The following is a 25,298-nucleotide window of genomic DNA, read 5'->3' on the forward strand; positions in this document are numbered from 1 at the left end:
TCCAAGAGAACTCAAATCGGTCAACAGATGGCTGAGAACCGTGAGTGACATTTTTTTGTAACATACATACACACATACACACACACACACATACACACACACGCACATACAGACATTTGCTCAATTCGTCGAGCTGAGTTGATTGGTATATGTGACTCGGCCCTGCGGGCCTCGGATCGAAAGTCGGTTTTCCAAGCGGTATTTATACCCTTCTTATGGGTGTAAGAAGGGTAAAAAATCGACACGATCGATTAATGTGTTTTGACTTATGGCCTGATTCAAGAAAGTCAACGTTAGCCTAAAGTGTAATTCCAATGTATTCAATGGTTTCTACGCGTTAGATAAATCTGATTAACAACATGCATTTCACAGCAATGCTTATAACACCAAATCATATGTAAGTCACTTCATTGTGATATTTGTTTCACTTTGAATTAACTCTTTCTTTAACTGAATTCGATAGCCAAAACATCACAATCTCACATGTCATATGATTGAAGTTAAAGTTATTTTACAAACGAATTTGCGCTACTGTTACTTTCATATGAATTTAAAAACTGGCGACACATGACCCATGAAAAAAAAACGTCAAACTAATAAAACGTGTTTCATCGTGGTCGAGAACAGAATTGCGCAAGGTGCTACCTCATTTTATGTTAACTAAATTCAATATTAAGAATAACTTAATCCATTTCCAGGAGAAAACAACGGTCAGGCCAGTCTCCAGAGCTTGAGTAGCAGAACTTTTCAGCCCATCACTCGCAGTTTCGCTTCGTTTTAGGCCTGCATCAAATTCAACCGCATGTCGAATTCCTTCAGGATGAAAGGTTGCAATTGCTTCATCGCATCGGAGTGTTCCAGGATCCGGTGGAATAGGTGGCATGGGGAGAGGTGAGAACTTGCATTTTCGGTGTAGGCAGCTGGTGGCGGAGACAAGTTTGATGTTTCAGTCTTCGCCACCGGTGAAGCGATACGGTATTCAGGGGGTTTGTAGCTTTTGTCCGTATACATTAACCGTTCCGGGGCTGCAACCGAGCCCAGAAATAATCTAATTTTCTTCGCTTTTCACAGTGCTTGTTGACTAGTCAAGATAGAGATAATAAATAAAGAATAAATTTGACGTAAAAAATCCGAATAATTTGACAAAATAACGGAACTCCTCAGATAAAATTTTAAAACAATTGTTGCATCTCGGTAATTTAATTTTATTATATAAATTAATACAAAAATTCACAATAAAGTTTATTACTACAATTAAAAGCATCGATTTTTAATTAACACAGTGCATCGAATTTACCTATATTGTCGCGCTTATCTTAGATTCTCAGCAAGCTGCGTTCGAAACGCGCAGCCTCAGATCGCGCCAGACCGCGCACGTATGTTTTGTACACGGTGTGCAGCTTGGCTAAAACTGATTTGCAGCCGCCGGGTGGAGCTGTCGCCGCCGTGTACAAATTAAACGGGCGCAATCTTATGGCGACTGACTCAGATCAGCAGGATCTGAGTGATTAAGCTAGGATGCACAATATATTGAAGTGCTTTTATTTCGCGTGAGCTTTTGATTTTGCTTTCCGGATTTTAGTTTGAAATTCAAAACTAAAATCGTGATGGTGAAACAATGAGCTCGCGTGAAATAAAGGCACTTGACATTATAATTGTTACATAGAGGACTACGAGGATAGCATAACATGAAATCCATATTCACCAAAACATTAAATTTATGTTTAGTATAATATGACATTGATATGCTCACATATTGAATTCAACTAGATCGAAATGGTATACTTATTTGCAATTCATTAATTCAATCAGAATACATAGGTATTTCATTCTGATTCCATGTGAAATACTCATTACAATCGTGTGGATTGCTGATTGACCGGAGCAAAAATAATGTTGGTGAATCTATATGTTCCACACGTGACATTCGTGGGTTTTACAATTTGCGCAAATCTATATGTAAAACACATTACTCTGACGTGTAAATTTTTTTGAGTGCATAAATCGTTCACAATTCAGGGCAAACATTTCAATAGGTCCTATCTGCATTTGAGAGGCTCTCTTTGTTCACTTCTAGATTGAGTTTAAATAAGGGCGAAAGTAACATGAGAGAGTTCTCTTCATCGACTCTCTCTTCTGCAAATTAAAGCGACAAGATGCAAATTCAATTGAACTTTTTTACACTTACACGCTAGATTGCATCGCAATCTAGCGATTTACGACCAAAAAGTTCAACCATACTTGCATCTTGTCACTTGAATTTGAAGAAGAGAGAGTCGATGAAGAGAACTCTCTCATGTTACTTTCGCCCTTATTTAAACTCAATCTAGACTTTCTCTTTCAATTATTGCAATGTAATGGTACACTTTTCTACTATTTTTGCAGTACAAATCAAAAGACGATTGTTTTGACCATCGTTTAATGCAAGGAGACAATCATAATACAATTAAATAGCTGAGATATTATCGAAAGAGAGCTTAGGGGGGAGGAGGGGTCTGAGAAAGTGTGACACTCCATGTATAAGGTATACAAAATAGCGTGACAGAGGGGGGAGGGGGGTCTAAAATTCCCGAAAAATGATGGACGTCATATTTGAATCGGCCCCTACCTAAATATTTTCTCTGGAAACGTCGTTTTGAGAAGTTGCGCTTGATTTTTACCAATAGGCCTTTCAGCAGCACAACGAACGCTGGATATCGCCCAGGCCTATCATCTGTCTCAACCTCTGCGGCGACCACTCCCTCGTTGCCGGTTTTTGTTTTGATGAAATTTTGCGCGCGCTCGTCTTCCAAATTTTCACCGTTCGTTTCTTCACGGATCGCGAGATGAATTTTTATCCACTGATTTCTTGTATTTTATTGTGAGTCGTGTCGATAGCAGCTGATAATCTTATGATGAACTAGAACTAGTGCCCATTGCTCAAGCTGCAGCCATGGAAGACCCGGTGTTTCGAACCAAGTACCGAAAGTACAAGTTCATTGTGAAAAACTGGGAGCGAAAGTTTCGCAAGCAGCACGGCCGGATTCCTTCGAAGGTATTTGAATCTGGCCATTTCGTTTGCTTGAGTTATAGAATGATGGCGAATTCTTTTTCCAGCACGACATTCGGGATTCCACTGTGGACGTTCGAAATGCGTACAAAATGTACTACAAGTTGAAAACTTCACTTCTGGAGGATACCCTTCAGGATGCGCTGCTCGACGATGACGATTTCGACAGTTCGTTGATATCGCAGATGGAGGGTACTTTGTCCCAGGATTGTTCCATCGGTGCGTTTTCCAATTTGAGCGATCTGTCGTCGGCCAATGTTTCGATTAGTGCCCTATTGACGGATCAGATCGATGGTCGGGTAACGGAGTTTGAAGCGGTCGAACAATCCGAGCAGAATGCCAACGCGTGGAATCTACCCCGAAGGAAGGCCGATGTTCCGGAGAAACAGAGAGAGCAACCGGTGAGCAAACCCAAGGCGAAAGCTCCGACAAAGCTCATGATGGAAGCTTCAGCGGTCATACCTAAGCGAAACCCGCGCAAGTCGCTCTCCAGCTTGAGGTTGTCTCAATCGGGGTCATCGTTCAGTTCACCGTCGATGGCTAGCTGGAAGGATTCCCTACCCGATTTGGAGACTCTCCTGTATGAAAAGTCCAAACAATCTGTTGAAGTATCACCGTCTCAAGAGCAATGTTCACAAAAGCAAAGTGCGTCCGGCAACGAGAGCCAGGTGGACTCCAAGGGCTTAGTGAACGAGCTGGATGAACGATGGCTCACCCGACAGGGCATGGATGCCGGGTCTCTGACTCCTGTGAGCAGTGCAAGTGGTCAGGCTAAAAAGTTTGGCCTGAGAAACATCAGTGGAATTTCCGTCTCGGACGTTTCCGCTCCGGTGGACACTTCCAACAGTTTTGGGATATCGTCGCTCAGTATGACCTCGTTTGCAAGTGAAGCGCCAGGATCAGAGCTGGAACAACCAAATCAGACTCAACAGGTTGTTAGCGCTCAGAACACGGCGTACGATCGTGCGATTCAATCCGATTCCGACGGGGTGGTGGAAAACAGCGAGGACGAAGCGACCAGTGCGAATAGTTCTTTCAACACTTCGGGAGCGATTCGACACGTAGCCAAGAAGCGTAAGGTTTTCACCAGCGTCAATTTGAAGCCGGACCCGAAGGTCAATCAGACGGTGGTGGTGGCGGCCAGCGATTTGAAGAAAGATGTACCGATTGAAGTTCCACCGGTCGAAGTTGGCATTGGGGTGGAGAACAAAGACCCGGAAATAAATGGAGACCTTCCCGTAGAAAGTGACGAACCGAAGACTAAACGCGCACGCAAGAAGGCTCCCGCGAAGGCTAAGGCTAAGAAGACGGTTCAACCTAAGAAAGTGAGTACATATTCAAATTGTTTCTACGTTAAATTACACCTAAAAATCTACCTATTTATTCTAGGTCTCTGTTCGCCGTACAACCCGGGGTCGCAAACCGGTCCAATACACCCAGCATGCCGGAAGCGAGGAAGAAACGGGTGATTTCGATCCGGATGATGAGGACAAGGATCCGGACTTCAAAGAACAAACGGAAGAATCGCGTTCATTGCATGACGAAGAAGAAAAAGAACAGCAAATGGAACAGACGGTGCCGGAGGATGCGGTGTCAACGGCGAAGCCCGCAAGAAAGACCACCGCAGCAAGGAAGTCCAGAGCGAAACAGCCCGCTGCTTCGGCGGGAGAACGAAGACGGCGTTCCGGCAGCACCAAGAAAAGTCCGTCGGCGCCAAGAATTGGTGGGAATACGGGGAAAGGGAAGAAGCGAATCGCCAAACAACCGGCCGCCAAGGTTGTTCCTTCGAAGGAGGAGGCCGCCAAGGAAGACGGATTTGATGATTACGTACTGGAATTTGGTATTGAAAGCTTGAACAACGCTCCTAGGGTCGACATCAGAGAGTTGATCAAGAGTACCCAGGCGGTGGAGAGTTTTATCCAAGGAGTTCCGGTGAAAGTTGCCAAGAGTAAGAAATTGGACGAAGAAGAGGTGGTTACTGCGAAGGAAGCTGCCTTCAGGAAGAAAGTCGCTGCTGGGAAGCAAAACGAGAACTTTGTTCGATTGGATCTCCGGAAGAAGGTCTTTGCCCGTGGCAAGAAGACGATGAACTTCAGCAAATATAAGAAAAACTTGTGGAAAAAGAAGAAAGCTGCGGCTCTGTGTGGTCCAGACATGGACATGGGAGGTTGCGATGGAGGTGTGCTGACTTGCTTCCAGTGCGGTGGGGTTGGCCACATGGCCAGGCAGTGTAAGGTGAAAGGAGAGCAGTTGCTACCGCTGGATGTAGATGCAACTGAGGAATCGCCGTTTCCAACTTTGGAAGAAGTCGAAAGTATGGCCAAGGCACAATCGCTGGCGGTTCATTCAAACAAAATCGACAAACTTCCGGCTGTGAGCAATCCTCTGTGGAAGTTAGACGACACTGAATCCACCCCAGACCTGGAAGCGGATAGCGAATACGAAGATCTTCCGGAGGAACCCGCTGTACCCACTGAAACAAAACCTAGTTATATTGGTCACGTGATTCCACAGGACTTCCTGAAAAAGTCCGGTATTCTGGAACTCACCGTCAGCAACAAGGATAAAATTGGTCCCCTCTACCAGCTGAACCCGGATGGGTCCCTACCGGCAACTCCGAAGGCAGTGTTCGACGCCCTGAAAATGTTTGGCCACCAGCAGTTCCGCTCTGGACAGGAGCGAGCCGTTATGCGAGTTCTTTGCGGAATGTCCACGCTGGTGACCTTGAGCACCGGGTCGGGAAAATCGTTGTGCTATCAATTGCCGGCCTATCTCTACCGGAAGCACCGGAAGTGTGTCACTCTGGTAATATCGCCGTTGGTATCGTTGATGGAGGACCAGGTACACGGAGTGCCCGATTTCCTGAACGCCCAGTGCTTGCACATGAACCAGTCGCCCAAGTATGACTCTGAAAACGTCCCACATCGTTCGTATCTTAGCCGAATATTTTTTCCATCTTTCCGGTAGGGTTCGCGCGAGAACGATGGATGACATCGCAAACGGTGAGTTGGACGTGCTGCTCATTTCGCCGGAAGCGGTCGTGTCCGGCGAGAAGTCGACCGGGTTCGGGTCGTTGTTGCGGCAGCTGCCACCGATTGCGTTCGCCTGTATTGATGAAGCCCATTGCGTGTCCCAGTGGAGTCACAACTTCCGACCGAGCTACCTCATGATATGCCGGGTGAGTACTCTGGGAGGGTTGTGCCGAACAGGTAAGATTGAACAGTTGGACTTAGGGCCGATTTCTTCACCTCGGCTTAACTCGTAAGCCAGGCTTACCCATACAGTTAAACCTGGCTTAACGCTTAAGCCAGGGTGAAGAAATCGCCCCTTAGATGTTATTTTGATACATAATGGTAACCGTTATCGACCGTTAAAAGACCGATTACTTGTGGTTCGATAATCAAGCTTATGACTTTCGTTCTCCAGGCTGTCTTCTATCTAGCCCAAAAATTAAGGCAATTGGTTCAAAATTGACTAAGTTATGGCATCAAGGTTCGTCGCTTGACTATTCAATGATGAGATCGTTGAAGTCTTCAGCAATTAATATTGAGGATTTTGTCGGAATGCTTAAGATTACATATATTTTTCCAAAGGCTTTGTCTTTTAACAGATTTTCTTAAATTATAGGCTTCTATTAAAGTAACATTTTTTAGTCAAGTAGACCAGATCGTGTCGAGTATCCGAAACAATCGGTTATTCAATCAGCTTCTCTCAGTGCCAAAGTTATAAGTCTTTCACTCAATCCGCGGTGGTGCAACGCCACCTGGACCTAGTGCTACTCCCTCGGGCAAACCATGTTCGGCGAGTAGTGTAAACCGTTACCATAACGTGTTACAGCGTAGTTTGTTTACGCAGCAGTGCTCAGCTGATAGGTACCAAGGTACTATCAGGGAATCACCAAATAGCCTAGTGGTTAAGGCTATGGATCGCCAATCCGGAGACGGCGGGTTCGATTCCCGTTCTCGTCTCCCTGGGCATGCACTTGCCACATAATGTACAAATTCATGCAATGGCGGGCAAAGAAATCCCTTCAATTAATAACTGTGGGTGGAAGTGCTCAAAAAACACTAAGTTGAAGAGAGGCAGCCATAAAGAAGAAGAAGATCAGGAAAAAAAAGGTGCCGTTCTAGTGTTAGTCATACCTATAACCGTGCGCCCCCATTACCTCGTTCACTAGTGCACGGAGTCATAGAGACCTGCAACGCTTTAGGCGACAAACCCTGTGACGAATCCGTTATAGTGGTGATAGTGATAAACGATCGATCAAAAACGATCAAATCTTACTTATAGGTATTGCTGGCTGCACCCCAAATTGGACTGACACAATAGTGTGCACGCACCTTAAAAGTGTGATTGCAGCGCAGGGCCACGTCGGATCGAGTTGAGGTCTTCGGTGCACTTATCCCTTATTATTGTAGGAATAAGTGTACCGAAAACGTCGAGACGATCCGAGGCAAATGTGCACTTTTATCACACTTTTTAGGCGTGTGATAGTCCAATTTGGGATGTAGTTTTGCAATACATGTCAATAACGGATCTCCAACCCACTATCACTGTAGTATAGTACCTCAGGCTCTTTCAGAGCTATAGATGTCTCTTTTGCATCAAACTGCATAGCAACTTAATTCAATTGGTATTGTGAGGAAGATCTGCATGGTAGTGACCATTTCCCAATCTACATCAGGACTAACAACCTTTGCGCTATACCACGGTCAAAGCAGAGGTGGATATACAAAGATGCGGATTGGGCCAGGTTTGAGGAAATTGTTTCTCAGAAGCTTCCCCTAATTGTAGAGTCAACATTCTTGATATCACTGAGGCAATCAACGAGACAGAACTTGAAACGAATCCGAGAACCAAAGGTATCTGTAGGAAGATAAATCAAATATGGTGGAACCAAGAAGTCAAGGAAGTAATTTAGAAGCGGAGAAAAGCCCTAAGAAGGTCAAGAAAAATTAATGATGATGACCCAGCCAAAGCTGAAGCGAAGCAGCGACTCAACGCAGCGAAACATGAAGCTAGTAAAAAAGTGTAAGACGCCAAAGCCAAGTCCTGGGCTGAATACCAGGAAATTTTCACGAGCGACTCGTCAACTTTAGAACTTTGGCAGGGCTTTTATTTATCTATTTATTATTAATATATCAACAGACTTATTGTCCCATTGATGGTTTGTACTTAAAAATAACAACAAAGCTCGGTCAAATAACAGTAAAAAATAATACGTACAACAGAACCAAACAACTACAATACAATTCATTACACTATTCTGGAGGTGAGTTCTTCAATAAAATTACGGCGGATGGTTTGCCTGGGAAGATGGAAGTCAAAACCTGATGCTACTCTATTAAAACAACGTTGCAGGCCAATCATTGCACTGTTTTGTACAAAAATCAGCTTGAAGCATCGTAGCATCACAGATAGAACGGATGCGCAGGAACATTTTCAAATCGTCTGCGAAGCTTAATCGTGGGCCTTTGATAACGTAGTTGACATCGTTGAAATACAGCAGGAAAATTAGGGGACCCAGATGACTCCCTTGAGGTATTCCAGAAGTAGCCTTGAAAGTTTCCGAGAAATGTCCATCAAGTCCAACCGTCAGAAAGCGTTCTGTGAGGTAGGAGTAGAGCCAGCGTAGTGTCTGGCCGCCGATCCCAAGTTTCAAGTTTAGCGATCGTCACAGCATGATTAATCTTGTCAAATGCAGCGCTCAAATCCGTGTAGACCACATCTGTTTGGGCTTGTTCAGCCATGCTGTCCGTAATGTGAGATGTAAGGTTCAAGAGATTGGTGGTAGTGGATCTACCCGAGATGTAACCATGTTGATTTTCACTGATGTACGGCTTGGAATGAGACATCAGTGGTTCCATAACAATAAGCTCGAATAGTTTTGAGATGGCACAGAGAGATGATATTCCTCGGTAATTACTGACATCCTTTCGATCGCCTTTTTTGTGAACGGGAAACACGATAGCTTTCTTCCAGACTGACGGAAAAATTCCGCTAGTTAGGGACAAAGAAAACACCAACCGGATAGGGTCGATTAATTCGTCAATATGCGTTTTTAGGAAAGATGATGGAATACCGTCGGGCCCGGGATTGATGGATGATTTCAATTGCCTGGCTGCTCTCACAATCGTTGTATCATCAACACCAATCGTGGTTAGTACATCACCGTTCAGTGGAACATTACTAGCGGCAAGCATTACCTATATGCTCTTCGGATAGAACCTCCTCACTGAACACGCTAGCAAATTTACTGGCGAAAAGACGACACACATCGTTTCTATCAGAGGCCACTCGACCTTCAAGCGTCATTGTGGAAGGCAACCCAGACTCCTTTCGTTGTTGATTCACATATCACCAGAACGCTTTGGGTTTCGACTTCAGTTTTCGTTGGATGTGTAGCTGATATCTTCTGAAACAGCGCCTGCTAGTGTTCTTATATTCGTTGTTCACCCTCAAGTAATGGTCACGGAGAAGCAGCGTTCGGCGTTTGGAATATAGGGCTGCACGTTTTGTAGTCTTCATTCTGCGGAGCTCTTGAGTTTGCCAAGGTGGGCCACAGGAGAAATGATTTATTTTTGGTACATATCTTTCAAGGGCTTTAACAAGTTGAGTGGAAAAACGTACTTGTGGGCCGGTTTAATTATTGACTTGAAAAGCGAAGAAACTTCTCTTGACTTGGAGTCTGGCGATACTACTATTCTGGATGAAGAACTTTGAATCCATGAACTGTTCCGTGCATCGGAGAGTACTAAAGGACCGTCAGTCGGACCCGATGAAATATGTTATCCCATGCTCAAACATCTACCCTTTCACTGCAAAATGAATTGTCTAAAGGCTTTCAACCACAACTGGAACAGTGGAGAAATCCCCGACTCATGGAAGGAGAGCATCATTATATATTTATACCGATTCCAAAAAATGGCATAACGGAACAAATGGTGCCTACTGAGGAATTCCACGGAGTCATGTCAGTCGATCCTGAGCGACCATTTCAAAAATATCTGAAACTTTGCACAGTTTTTCAATTTCATATAAATCGCCATTTTTTGATATTAAACCTTCATATTCACTCACGACTAACTTTTCAAAAGGGTGTATGCGAAAATAGTTCTAAAATATTCTAAAAGCTGTACAGCAAAAACGGATTGTTCGATTGTTATAAATTTTGCAGCAAAGTTAGATAACTAAATGATGATTCCTTAGAAAATATACACTGTAAAAAATTTATTTTTCTACTTTGAAAAAATATGATATTTGTCACAAAAACTCAAATATCTCAAAACCCTATCTTTTTACCAACTTCAATTTTTTAGGGGAAATGGCCCATTACATCAGCTATCTACCATAAAATTTTGGTGATGGTAAACTGATAAACAAAAAAGTTATGACATTTCAAACATTTCACAATTTTTACATTTAGTAACAAAAAAAAATTTTTTTCTGTGTAAATTATTTCGAGAATTATATTTTGATGCTGATTTTATTGTAAAGGCTACCGCCTGAATTAAACAAGTTGTTTTCATGATACTTTAGTTTGATTATTCGTAATTACTATAGTATCTATTTGAAACTTAGACGCGATCCAGTGTTGTGATCAAAAATATTGAGATTGTCATACTTTTTATTGTACGTGACTGGTGAAAAAATCCCTTGATAGTGTTGAAAAGCTGTTGATTATAAGAAAAATGGAATTGAATTTATTTTTAAGACAAAAGCTGTATAATAAAAGTTTTTTTATACGCGTATACGTCTAGTTTATCCGCAAAAAAATCCCTCTTAGAGAACAGACTTTATGATCGGAAGAATGCGAGTAACTTCAACAACAACAAATGCATAAGAGGTACATACCACAGACAAACAGACGAAACGCCTAGAACAATTTTAGTGAAAATTCATCGCCCAGTTCACACTATCACCACCTGGTGGAAATGTTTCACGAAACACTGCGTTGTGCAATATCGTCATCAGAAGGCGCTAGTGTGAAACGTCAAACGCAAAGAAAAACGATGGGCGCTCTTCTTGTTATGAAAGCCACAACCAAGATTCAAAATGATCGTTGAAGGCGTGGTCAATGAAAATTTCGCCAGTGTTACGTTTGTTTGTCTGTATACATACCTGACAATGCTCACGAAAAAAACAAAAAAATACTACCGCTATGAATATTAAAAATTGTATAGTATTTTTTTTCTTCAGCCACCAACACCAAACAAGTAAGTTAAAATTAATAAGTGATTTTGTTTATTATAATCTAACGAACAAGATGAACAGTCGCTTTCTCAAAGGTCTTCAACTCAACGCTCTCTTGTAGACCGTTTGATGAAAAAAAAATGTTCAAAAGAGTTACGAAATCTCACCGAAAGCACCATAGATAAACTGAAAGAGACTGGTTATGCCCAAATGTCCACATTGTGTACAAAATTACGCATTTGCACGTCCTGCCGTCTAGAATTTGACAAACGAGCCATCTGTATATCATCGGTAAAGCAGGGCGCAGGAAGTTCGAAAACGACAACAACTGAGAAATTGCCATCAGCGACATCTGTTTAAACAATTTAATTACGCCCCTTTTCAAAAATGCCCTGTAATATTCTTCAACATCTATACCCATTTCAATATTTTTAACGTTGCAAAACACGCTTTCAACATTCATCTTGAAGAAGAGGGAAAACACTTGTCCTCAAATGTAACAGCAAATTAATGAATAAACGACTAATGCGCGGAGGGCGTGATAAAATCGGAACATTACGGTACATAGTATATTATATTATATGTATATATAATATATAATAAAAAACAACTTGTTTTACTCACGCAAGGCCATTAACAATAAAATCAGCATCAAACTTCAATTTCCGGCCGAAATAATTTACACTAAAAAAAATTATTACTAAATGTAAAAATTGTGAAATGTTTGAATTGTCATAACTTTTTTGTTTATTTTCATGGTAGATTGCTAATACAATGGACCGTTTTCTCTAAAAAATTTCGTTGGTAAAAAGATAGGGTTTTGAGATATTTGAGTTTTTGTGACAAAAATGATATTTTTTAATGTTAAAAAAGATTTTTTTCACAGTGTGTATTTTCTTAGGAATCGCCATTTAGTTATCTAACTTTGCTGAACAATAAAATCAGCATCAAATCGCGATTCCCGGCCGAAATTATTTACACAGAAAAATTTTTTTTACTAAATGTAAAAATTGTGAAATTTTTAAAATGTTATAACTTTTTTGTTTATTAGTTTACCATCACCAAATTTTTATGGTAGATTGCTAATACAATGGACCGTTTTCCCTAAAAAATTCAAGTTGGTAAAAAGATAGGGTTTTGAGATATTTGAGTTTTTGTGACAAAAATGATGTTTTTCATTAATAAAATAGATTTTTTTTCACAGTGTATATTTTCTTAGAAATCACCATTTAGCTATCTAACTTTGCTGAAAAATTCATAACAATCGAACAATCCGTTTTTGCTGTGCATATTTTTGAATATTTTTGAACCATTTTCACATACACCCTTTTGAAAAGTTAGTCGTGGCTCTAAATAAAAATTTGATATCGAAAAATGGCGATTTAGATGGAACTGAAAAACTGTGCAAAGTTTCAGTTCAATAGAAAATCATGAATTAAAAATTTTCCTTAATTTTGATGCTGTTGCTTGGAATCGCTCTACTGTTTTAGACCAATATCCCTCACAAGTTGCGTATCTAAATCCTTCGAACGTGTGGTGAACCACCTACTAGTTACGCTTTTGGAGGATCATGGATGCCTCCACAACCGACAATTCGCTTTTAGGAAGGGAAAAGAACCAGCACACTGTTTTTCCGAATATGAAGAAATAAAATCAAATGCGGCCAGCAAGGGGAAACACTGTGAAATTGTAGCCTTCGACATCACCAAAGCCTACGACAAGCAAACGGAGCAAGAGAGCGGTGTGCCGCAAAGATCAGTACTATCCGTAACCCTTTTCCTCTTGGTAATGAACTTAATTTTCCACGTCGCTGTAAAAAACGTCCAGAAATTTCTAAACCCCGACGATATTGTAAATGTTGTAACTGGCAAACACATCGGATGTCTGCGGAAACGGCTGCAGAAAGCAGTAGCAGTTGTGGGAAAATGAGCTCATAACATCGGACTTGCAATGTTTACTTCATAATCTGGGACCAGCCATTGCTGCAAAATGCAACATCATAAAAATTGGCACTTGGAGGGAGCCAAAATTTTATTCAACATACTGAAATACTGAGGCCAAAAACTGTGAGAGAATTGGGTGTTGTTTTTGACGAAAAATGCAAATACATTCTATCAACGTAACAGTTCAAAGAAGACTGCAGGAGTCGCTTGGACCTGTTGAAGGCCATCTCTCGAAAAGCGGACCGGAAACCCTTTGGTCATAAGGACTGCCATGTTACAACATCGAAACTTCTATACGGTATCAAAATTTTCGGGTAGAAAACATAAAGATAGTGGCTACACGTTTGCTTCATAATCAGATGGTCATGGGTTCGATCCCAGTCCCGGCACTTTCGTCAGTTGCTCTTTCTCCCTGAGAGCAGCTGACACTGACCCTCTTCTGAGCCCATGGCTCAAATGAACCCGGATACTTGGACATCGGCGAACGGCAACCCATAATGGACCCCCAATCAGACTGGAAACAGGAAAAACCAACAGCCACACATCAACATCCTCGTGCTCATCATTCTACCTTGATAGGGTAGAAAAGGGAAAGCAGCGCAACGGCAATCAGTTCGATGTAGTATAAGTAAAATAGAATACATTTAGGCGCTATACAAAGTGTATGTACAGCTTCCAATTGGAATCGCTCACGCAGTGCCCTAGTGGACAATAGAGCTGTAAATTAGGTTAAGTGATCGAAAAAAACAAAGATATTGGCACCAACATTAACCAAATTTTAAGAATAGCCTCTGGTGCCCTTAAAACTAGTCACATTTTGCCTCTTTTTAGTGTGGTTGCCTACCATTTCATTTGCTTTAGGTGTGATCGGACCAAATGTCATTAATGAAGCGGAGTAGAAGGTGGTAGAAGAGTAACGAACTTTGTACCAGCAGAAGTCATCGTAAAGATGGAGTATGGAGCAAATTTGAAAAGCCCATCAATAGGAGTGGGACACGTCGACAAGGAAAATAACCAGAATCGTTAAACCTACAGTGAGCAAATGGACCGATCAGCGCAACAGAGAAGATCAAATCATCTTGAAAAAGAAAACAAAACCAAATAGACTAGAAAAGGTACTTAGAACTATCATAAGCCCAAAATAACTGCCAAGGCCCCGACAGGCGCAAACTGTGTAGGCGATGCGGCGCTGAAGGTCATAAGGCCCAAAGCTGCACGAGTCCGCCCATCTGCATGATCTGTACCGGGAAAACCTCGAAAAACAGACATCCGATGGGTGGTCCAGGGTGCCCGGCCTTTAAGAAAGCCGCAGTGAACAACAAACCACAGTGCAGGTAACGCAGCTGAACCTGAACCACTGTGATGCGGCTCAGCAACTGCTTTGTCAGGCGGTTTCTGAGTGGGAGACGGATATCGCCATCATTTCGGACCCATACCGAGTACCCGCCGGCAACGGCAACTGGGCCTCGGATGGGACCAGGAAAATGGCGGCGATATGGACGACGGGTAAATACCCCGTGCAGGAATTGGTGTCTACTACCTACGAGGGCTTCGTGGTCGCCAAAGTAAACGGGGTATTCTTCTGTAGCTGTTATGCGCCTCCGCGGTGGCCGATCGAGCGGTTCACGCAAATGCTGGACCGCTTAACGACCGTGCTAACAGGGCGAAGGCCGGTGGTAATAGCGGGTGACTTTAATGCCTGGGCTGTGGAATGGGGAAGCCGTTTCACGAACCAGCGGGGTCAGATCCTGCTAGAAACACTGGCCATCTTAGATGTCGACTTGGCTAACGTCGGTACCAAGAGTACCTATAGTCGAAATGGAGCGGAGTCAATTATTGACGTGACCTTTTGTAGTCCTGGCCTAACAAGTAGTCCGAACTGGAGAGTAGATGATGGCTACACTCACAGCGACCACCTGGCGGTTCGCTACAGTATCGACTACAACAACAGCAGACAGCGGATAGAAGAAGAGGCGGCTAGGCCAAGGCCAAGCCCTCGTAGGTGGAAGACATCATACTTCGACGAAGAGGTATTTAGGGAAGCGCTCCGCCGTGAGCGAAACTTAATCGGTTTAGACGGCGACGAGCTGGTAGCGGTGCTCTCACGTGCGTGTGATGCGACCATGCCTAGGCGAGTCCACCCTAGAAATGGGAGGCCACCGGCTTACTGGTGGACCGACGCGATTACGGACCTGCGACGCGCCTGCCTACGGGCTAGGCGGCGGATGCAGCGAGCACGATCAGAGGAAGAGCGAAACGAACGGCGGGTGGTGTTCGCCGCTGCAAAAGCCGCGCTCAAGACCGAGATAAGAGCAAGCAAAAAGGCCTGCTTTGTGGGTCTCTGTCAGAGTGCCAATACGAACCCGTGGGGTGATGCCTACAGGATCGTTATGGCCAAGACGAGAGGTGTGATGGCTCCTACAGAGCAATGTCCAGAGATGTTGGAGGGGATCATTGGAGGACTTTTTCCGCGTCATGATCCTAGTCCTTGGCCTCCTTTCGTAGGACAGCCGGGGACTGGGGCTGGCGATGAGGAAAGGGTCACCGATGTGGAACTTGCGGGGATAGCTAAGTCCCTTAGCGTAGGTAAGGCCCCAGGTCCGGACGGAGTTCCGAACCTGGCCTTAAAAGTAGCTATTGCAGAAGCTCCCGAGATGTTCAGGTCTGCTATGCAGAAATGCCTGGACGAGGGAGTTTTCCCAGAAGCTTGGAAGAGGCAGAGCCTGGTACTATTGCCAAAGGCGGGGAAACCACCCGGAGACCCGTCGGCATATAGACCAATATGCTTGATTGACACGGCGGGGAAGGTGCTCGAAAAGATCATCCTCAATAGAATGTTGAAGTTCACTGAGGGCGTAAATGGTCTCTCGAGTAACCAGTATGGCTTCCGGAAGGGGAGGTCCACCGTAGACGCTATCTTGTCGGTTACAAAAACCGCCGAGAAAGCACTCGAGCCTAAGAGGAGGGGAATTCGTTTCTGCGGGGTAGTGACTCTGGATGTAAGGAATGCATTTAATAGCGCCAGTTGGGCTGCTATTGCCGATGCGCTCCTGCGTCTGGGGATACCGGAGTACTTGTACAAGATTCTCGGAAGCTACTTCCAGAATCGCGTACTAGTTTACGACACGGAGGTGGGTCGGAAGTGCTTTCACATAACCTCAGGAGTCCCGCAAGGTTCCATCCTGGGTCCGGTGTTATGGAATGTCATGTACGACGAGGTGTTGAGGTTAGAGTACCCAGTGGGAGTGGTGATTGTTGGATTTGCCGACGATATTACGCTCGAAGTCTACGGTGAAACGATCGAGGAGGTGAAGTTGACTACCGACCACTCGATCAAGGTTGTGGAGGCGTGGATGCGGTCCAGAAAACTGGAGCTGGCTCACCACAAGACAGAGGTGACGGTTGTTAACAACATGCAGTCGGCGCAGCAGACGGAGATCAGTGTAGGAGAGTGCACTATCCTGTCGAAGCGCTCTGTCAAGCACTTGGGCGTGATGATCGACGATAAGCTTACCTTCGGTAGCCATGTCGATTATGCCTGTTAGAGAGCCTCCACAGCTATTGCGGCACTGTCCCGGATGATGTCCAATAGCTCAGCGGTGTACGCCAGTAAGCGCAAGCTTCTGGCTAGTGTTGCTACGTCCATACTTAGGTATGGCGGCCCGGCGTGGGGTACCGCGCTAAGTACTGAATGCTACCGACGGAAGCTGGAAAGTACTTACAGGCTTATGTGTCTGAGGGTTGCAAGCGCGTACCGTACCGTGTCACACGACGCTCTCTGTGTCATTACTGGTATGGTGCCCATCAGCATTCTTATCAGTGCTTCGAAATGCGCGGCACAAGAGGCATACGCAAGACTGTCAGGATGGCCTCTATGGTCAAATGGCAGCGCGCGTGGGACAGTTCCACCAAAGGAAGGTGGACCCATAGGTTGATACCGAGGGTAGATAGTTGGATTAATAGGCGCCATGGGGAAGTTACATTCCACCTGACACAGGTCCTTACAGATCATGGTTGCTTCCGACAGTATCTACACCGTTTCGGGCATGCGGATTCTCCCGAATGCCCAGTGTGCAATGGTTTAGAGGAAACGGCGGAACACGTTTTGTTCGTGTGCCCGCGTTTTCGCACAATGCGTGACCGCATGCTTGCCACATGCGCGGAGGACACAACTCCGGACAACTTGGTCCAGAGAATGTGTAGGGATGAGATTAGCTGGAATGCCGTTTCAACGGCTATCACCCATATCGTCTGGGAGCTACAGAGGAGGTGGCGCGTGGACTCGGAGAATGGCTAGTCCAGATGCAGTACAAGAGGTGGTCCAGGGGTTCGAAGTCGGCTTCGTAGGTCATACCGGTGCCCTGCGGTCGAGATCGACCCTTACAGCGATTAAGTGGCCGCGGAGAGGAAGTCCCGGTAGCGGTGCTGTCGTGGCGTCAGTCTACTGGGTTGGATCTGAGCCCGCGGTTGGAAAGGGGTCCCCGGCAAGGGTCGGGGTAGGTGAGACCCTGCTGTCTGCAACCTACGGATGCATCTGATAGGGCCTGAAGGGTAGTGATACCCTTCCTTACGGGCAGGTCAGATCGGGTTGCACGTGGGCATCAGTTCTTGATGTCCGCTCAGCAGTAGGGCGCGGGCGGGGTTGACCCTGCCCGCCTTCCGAGGACAAAGGGAGTGGCGAGGACCACTCGGAAAACTGGCCAAGCGCCAGCATGCTATCGTGATGGACTCTCCAGAGCGAGTCATCGATGTTCGTTGCTGCTAGGCTACGGCAGCTAACCTTGAGGGTGCGATATGCACTAGCCCCTCTCTGAAGCAATACCTTCTTGGTGGTTCCGGAGAGACGTAGGGTTTGGCGACCATAGGAATGTGTTTTAGTGGGTCGAGGAGAGAGTAGTCCTGGCTTCTACCGGCATTGTAGAAGACGGCCTTAACCCCACACTACCCTAACCTTCCTGTTAGGGTGTCTGATGAGCAGATTTATCCCCCTATGGTTTAGAAGGAAAAAAAAAAGCCCAAAATAAAAGTTTTGAGGTATTTGGCGATTGTCAAAACCTCTACAAGACTAATTGATCATCAAAATGTTTCTCACAAAAAACAATCAGCAAGCTGTAACTTTTCATAAAGTGCAACAAAAAATCTCATATTTTGACTGTTTGTCCACGTACTATATATGCATCATTGGTACAAATTTGAGCTCAATTGGTCTTTCGCGAAGTTCGTTCTCGTAAACGCTATTTTTTAGACAACTAATTTTTGAACTGTCATGTCTCCAAAACCAGAGAACCGAATCGAATGAAATTTTGAACAGAACATTAATGCCTTAGTCTATGTTGACACTTTTTGAACCTTTCTCTGAAAAAAAATGCTATTTTTTTACATCAATGTCATTACATTTTAGTTTTGATATCCAAAGTTTTTCAACTTCTGTTCTAAATATATCTTTTATAAAATATATCTCGCCAAACATTTCAATAGGTCCTATCTGCATTTGAGAGGCTCTCTGTTCAATTTATCTTTCACCATCATTGCTATGTAATGGTACACTTTCCAACTATTTTTGCAGTACAAATCAAAAGACGATTGTTTTGACCATCGTTCAATGCAAGGAGACAATCATACTACAAATAAACAGCTGAGATATTAACGAAAAAGAGGGAAACCAAAAAGAGACTCTCTTCTGTAGATAGGACCTTTAGACATGTTTGGCCTGATATTACTGTCAATTTAGATTCAAAAAAGAACATATTTAATAATTTTAGTGTGGTGTTGCAAATTTGACTTATTTTCTTCTATATGGGTTAGAACTCCAAACCGGTATACCTTTATCCGTTGTGAGAAAATATTACAATTATTGTATTATGATGATGTTTATAACATGTATTGATTCTGAAATGTCATGATTGTTCCATTACTTTTTGCTTTAATAAAACACCTATCTTTTACAGGTTCTCAAAGAAAAGCTTGGAGTTCAAACAATTCTAGGCCTGACGGCTACGGCAACCGTTCAAACCAGGTATAGTAAAGCCTGTATCCGCAATAATCGGGACACATAATAACAGCAATAACTCTGAACTGAATCGATAAAAATTGGCCAAAAATTAACTAAGAACTTTTCAATGCGTGTTTATTATTTGCGCAAAATTTCATAAAAATCTATGCATTACTTTTAACTGTGGATGAGAAACAAACAGACGTGGTTTTTAAGATTTTGTACAATCATGACCAATTTTCATTCGCATAATAAATGGTTCTTTTCCGCTACAGTTCAAAGTTCTGTAAGGATAATTATGAAATTTCGTAAGCAGTTATGATACTTATAGAGACACATTCTTGCAAAATTCCATCAACTTTTATCAATTGGATACAAAGTTACTGCTGTTGATAGGGGTTAGTGTTAGTGGACATGTTTCATGTTTTTCATGTGCGATGTTTGCCCATGCATAACTTTTGAATGTCTCTGCCAATTTTCATGAAATTTTCACAGAAGGTAGTTGATTATGTTTGTATTATGCCTGCAAAATTTGATGATTATTGGTGTAGTACTTTCAACAATATAATCGAAACAATAAGGGGTGCTGACTAATTGTTGTCTGAGGGGCTAAAATCAAGGTCAGCCCCTTTATATGTTTCGACTATAAAATTGATGATAGTGCATCGATTTTTTTGAAATTTTGCCTGTGCAAGTAAAGTAGATTGAGAGGTTGATGTTCAAAATTTCAGCCATTTCCTTAATCAAATTCAAAAGTTACAGTGCTGACAAGCTAAACCCGGGGCTGTACAAAATTCAATTGCGCGCATTCTACTGTTTCATAGCTACAACAAAAAGTACTGCACCGATTCACATGAAATTTTGCAGATGAAATGAACACATCTTAAGATATTATCAGGCAAAATTTGAGCAATTTTAATCTATCTATTGCAGAGTTACAGCTATATTTCTGTGTCCCGATTATTGCGGATACAGGCTTTATAGGATTTGTCCTTATTGTTCAACGATGCATGTCAAACTATTATTCTGCTAAGTAGAACTTTGCTGAATTGATCTATCGGAAATGATTTTAATGCTGCTTATTACCATTTAAATTCGTCAAGACTCAGCATCGTCGAGCATTTGGCCGTACCGGACGGAACCAACGGCATCATCAGTGATATACCCCTCCCGGACAACCTGATCCTAACGGTTTCGAAAGACGCCAACCGGGATTCAGCTCTGCTGAATTTGCTGCAGTCCAATCGGTTCGCAGAGCTTCATTCAATCATCATCTACTGTACTAGGCGGGACGAGTGCGAACGGATTGCATCGTTCCTGCGGACTTGTTTCCAGGATGCGCAGCGAGCAGCAGAAGCCAAAGCGGCCGCATCGGCAACGGCATCCCGGAAAAGAAAGAAGCTGAACTACACGGCTGAACCGTACCACGCCGGGTTGTCCTCGGCCCGGAGACAAACCATCCAGAATGCGTTCATGAGCGGAGAGTTGCGGATTGTGGTGGCCACCATCGCTTTCGGAATGGGCATCAACAAGGCGGACATTCGGGCCATCATTCACTACAACATGCCGAGGAATTTCGAAAGTTATGTGCAGGAAGTGGGTCGTGCCGGTCGCGATGGAGGGGCTTCGCACTGTCACGTGTTCCTGGATAACCGCGGCAAGGACCGGAACGAGCTCCGGCGACACATCTATGCCAATTCGATCGACCGGCATGTGATCCGAAAGCTGTTGCAGAAGATCTTCATACCGTGCGCTTGCGTGAGAAACTTCAAGGACGAGTAAGTATACTTTTATCGTAGAATACCAGATTAATGTTTACTAAGCATGTTACTTACCTTACCGGTCAGACTAAGGCCTGAGTGTCCTCTGCTGTACGTAGGAGTCGTCTCCATTCCACTCGGTTCATGTCTGTGCCTCTCCAGTTCCGCACTCTGCAAAGGGTCCGCAAATCGTCCTCCACTTGATCGACCCATCCAGCTCGCTGCGCAACACGTCTTCTTGTACCGGTCGGATGACTCTCGAGAACCATTTTAGTCTGGTTGCTATCCGACATCCTGATGACATGAATCACCCACCCGACCATCACCTTGCCGTAACCCTCTGCAAGAATCGAATGGACTCTAGAGTGTCCCTGATACTCGAACTACGCACATCACTCGATTCATCGTCGGCTTGATCAATCGAATCAGTTTATCCGGGAATCCAATGTACGCTTTTTTTCAGCAAGAATGAAATGGAAAATTCGTATGTTATGTCTCGAGCATGTGTGCTTGTCAACAGCACCATTGTCGCTACACTGTCTTAGCTATTATTTTACGATGTATATTCTTTCTTTCAGGAAGTTTTCCGAAGAACACAGAAAACAAATTGAAGCACTGAAAGACATCAGCTGGACTGATGATTTCGAGGAAACGACCCAAGCAAATCCCAGCACCAGCGCAGCGTCACCAGTTAAGATCAAAAGGGTTTGTCCAGGCCATGAAGCATGCTTTTCCATAGAATCGACCGTCCAACAGTTGGACATCCCGGAGGAGAACATCGAAACACTGCTGTGCTATTTGGAACTGCACGAACAGCGCTACATACATGTGCTGAGTAAAGCGTACGTGATGTGCAAGGTGATGTCCTATGCGGGACCGAAAGCGCTCAGGAATGCTGCCAAGAATTGTCCACCTTTGGCGATGGCAATTGCTCTGGAGTTGAAAAAGGGTAACGCCGAAGCCAGCTCCACTTTCATCGAGTTTCCGGTGATTGATGTTGCTTCCGCCATCGGTTGGGACAGCGGGGTGGTCAAGTTTCAGCTGAAGAATCTCGAGTGGACGATCGGTAAGTTGGCCATTAAAAATAACGATTGATGATTGCATTAGCAATGCGTAACTTGATTATTATGTATTCAAAATTTTTGAAAGTAAGAACAGTAAAATCACAATTGCAAACATGTTCCGAGAGGAATCAATTGAAATTGAAATTAGCATCAGATTTAAGTCGTTGAAAATTGCAGAATGGTGCTAATAAGCAATGTTCTATTATCACGAAATCATATGAAATTCGTGACATTTAACAGCACTGGGTGGATGTATGTATCAGTGTTGTCCGAATTGATAATATAGGTTTTATCCACCGCAGAAAACAATACCCGGACACGAACCCCCATTAGCGTAAGTTTTTCGGATCTGGGCTTCCGGATCAGAGCTCCCGGCGATCTCACCGACGACGAGTTGGACAAAACGCTGGATACGTTGTACGCACGGGTATCCGGTCAGGAGAGGGCTCAACTGGTTCAGCTCCAGTGCATATCGAATGCGCTCTCATCGGTTGCGTTTCAAACGTATCTTCCCGTCAGTGGGGCGCAGTGTCCCGACGGACCGTCAGGAAAGCTAAAAACCATCGTTCGCCAGTACTTCCAAACGGACATTAGCAACGAGGAAGTCGAACTGATGCCAGAGGTAAGCTATCTTTCGTTTTAAAAGACACTACACCGTCTTCAACCAGAGTTTGTACAGACTGAACAAGCACTAACATATGACAACGGACAACACACATAACACCCAGTGGCTCAGTGGAGAATTTTCCGTTTGACGAAAAGTTTTCCCTGACTGGAGTGGGAATCGAACCCACACTTCGAGGCTTACGAAACGCCTAGATGACTGACGCCTCTAGCCACACGGACACGAAGCCCACAACCTCTACCTTGTCAAAATTGATCAAAAACATGGAATACTCAACTTACATATCAGTACTATTAATGAATAGCTATAGCATCAAACTCAGGAACTCCATGAACTTATATGTTTGTCTTCACAATGTTTCTTGATTTCTTTTTTCTACTATTATTGCTCAGTTTTCATTGTGTGTGTGGTGTCTTTTACTACTTTGAGTGATTTCTATAAATTTTACTGTTTTTTTTTTTAAATAAAATATCTTTTCCCCAATCAAACGTCCGGGTTTTCCTCCTTTTCCTGTTTTCCAGCTGGACGACACACCGGATTCCCAGCTGTTGAACGACATCCGGACGTTGATCCATCGCTATCCGCAGAACAACTTCAGTGGCCGAGCGGTGGCGCGGATTTTCCACGGTGTCCAAAGTCCAAACTATCCGGCCGTCATATGGTTCCGGTGCCAGTTTTGGCGAGCCCACACCTGTGTCGACTTCAACCGGATCGTGCGCATGGCCAATGCGGAACTTGTGCGCATGCAAACGTGAGCATGTGGTGGGCACCGACGTCGACGTGTGAGCGTGTGTGATTTGTTATCGTGAATTGTGATTTATTGTTTTACTCTGACTACTATACGTTTGGATTAGCTTCCGGCGGATACCTAAATAGAAATATGAACAGCTTAGTCTGTGGCGAAGCTTTAGTTATAACCGTTTATTAAACCTTACACCATTAGACTGCTTGTTTTCGTTCTAGGTCAATTAGAAAATTTCATCGCGCTAATAATCAAGAACATTAACCAAAATATGTAAGTATTGATTTTTTTCGCAATTTCTTTTTGATGACCAGCCATTTTAAGGGGAAAATACTTACCTTATTCTTGTTCTTATTTGTATTCTTCTTTTCGACATAACGTCCATACTAGTACAGAGCCTGATTTTCAGCTTTACATTTTATAGATATTAACCGAAAGTTTCATTTGTCAATTGACCATGTTGCATTCGTATATCGTGCGGTAGGTACGATGATACTTTATGCCCGAGGGTGTCAAGGTAAATTTACATTACGAAAAGGTCCCGAGACTCGAACCCGTCACCCTTAAGATGATCGCGCCGAAGTTGGTCGTTTTAGGTGATAAACTATGAAATATGTACACTGTGGTGCAAAATTGATCGGACAAACGCCGATTTTCATACAAAATGGCTAAGTTTGGGATGCTGTAACTTTGGTTTGCGTTGATGGATTAAGCTCAATTTTTGACACGGAACTACTTATATGCTGAATTTTACGTATACAAGGTACCGAATGTTTTCGTTCACAGGTCTGAGCGTGGCAAGGCGTTCAAAATGTGCAAAAGTGTTCGGACAGCGGCACCCCTTTGATTTACACGCGTGCCGCTGTCCGATCACTTTTGCACATTTTGAACGCCTTGCCACGCTCAGACCTGTGAACGAAAACATTCGGTACCTTGTATACGTAAAATTCAGCATATAAGTAGTTCCGTGTCAAAAATTGAGCTTAATCCATCAACGCAAACCAAAGTTACAGCATCCCAAACTTAGCCATTTTGTATGAAAATCGGCGTTTGTCCGATCAATTTTGCACCATAGTGTATCTTGTGGCGTTCATAGCGATGATTGCTCTGAAGCTCTCAAATCAGGAAACTTAATTCTAAAAGTTTTCGCTCCTGTGGGATTGGGATGAGGCCAAGGGTTTCAAGAGAAACCAAAAGGCGGACGTTCCAAGGGGCTCCAGGGGAATTTAGGAGGGCTTGTGGTTTCAAGGAGTTTTAACTGTGCTTCATAGATATTTCCATTTGTGATGGGTTTCAGGGGATTTAAGAGGAGTTTGAAATTTGTTTAAAAAGTTTAAGAGACGTTGCTGAGGGATTCAACGAGTTGAAGGGCTGAAACACCATAAGACCTCCTGAAACGCCCATGAGGGTCCACTGGAAGGCCACTGTGATCCGCTGGAACACCCCTGCAACCCCTGAAATGCCCCTGCAGCCCCTGGAACGCCTCTGAAACTTTTTTGAAGCCTTCTCGAACGATCCTGAGGCCTCTTTAAACGCCTCTGAGGCCCTCAAAGCTTCTTCAATCTTCTGAAACCTCCCTGAAGTCCCCTGACTCCCTGGAAAATCCCTGAGACCTCTTGGTGCCCACTGAAGCCACCGAAGGCCCTGTAAACGACCTCGAAACACTTAAGGTTTCCACAAACGTCTCTGAGACCCCTTGAAAGGCCCCTAAAACTCCCATGTAATCCTGTGTGACTACTTCAAACGCCCCTGAGATCCCCTGAAATACCCCGGAGCTCTCTGAGTTGCCCTAAAAAGCCTCTGAGATCCCATGGAACTCTTCTGAGACCTCCTGAAACCAGTGTTAGGAATATTCACATGCATAAAGTTATACGCACTTGTTACTATCTCAGTTCCGAAGTATATTACCAAAAAACGGTGTTTGAAGGAC

General features: G+C 43.9%; 1 protein-coding gene across 1 annotated transcript; it reads left to right on the top strand.

Moving 5' to 3' along the window:
* The first annotated feature begins 2,757 nt into the window (after positions 1–2,757).
* Positions 2,758–23,640, top strand: LOC134288444 (ATP-dependent DNA helicase Q4-like). The gene is made up of 9 exons (XM_062853344.1): positions 2,758–3,034; positions 3,097–4,374; positions 4,439–5,949; positions 6,017–6,227; positions 19,134–19,201; positions 20,281–20,955; positions 21,516–22,003; positions 22,304–22,623; positions 23,148–23,640. The coding sequence occupies exons 1-9, from the start codon at positions 2,933–2,935 to the stop codon at positions 23,379–23,381; spliced, it is 4,887 nt and encodes a 1,628-aa protein (XP_062709328.1). The 5' UTR covers positions 2,758–2,932; the 3' UTR covers positions 23,382–23,640.
* The last annotated feature ends 1,658 nt before the right edge of the window (positions 23,641–25,298 follow it).

This window comes from Aedes albopictus, chromosome 2 (genome assembly GCF_035046485.1).
Source record: "Aedes albopictus strain Foshan chromosome 2, AalbF5, whole genome shotgun sequence".
Lineage (NCBI taxonomy): Eukaryota > Metazoa > Arthropoda > Insecta > Diptera > Culicidae > Aedes > Aedes albopictus.

Coding starts and splice junctions, on each gene's coding strand:
- LOC134288444 (XM_062853344.1), top strand. CDS start 2,933: ATGGAAGACCCGGTGTTTCGAACCAAGTACCGAAAGTACAAGTTCATT. Junction 20,956..21,515: donor GTGAGAAACTTCAAGGACGA/GTAAGTATACTT, acceptor TCTTTCTTTCAG/GAAGTTTTCCGAAGAACACA. Junction 22,624..23,147: donor AAGTCGAACTGATGCCAGAG/GTAAGCTATCTT, acceptor CCTGTTTTCCAG/CTGGACGACACACCGGATTC.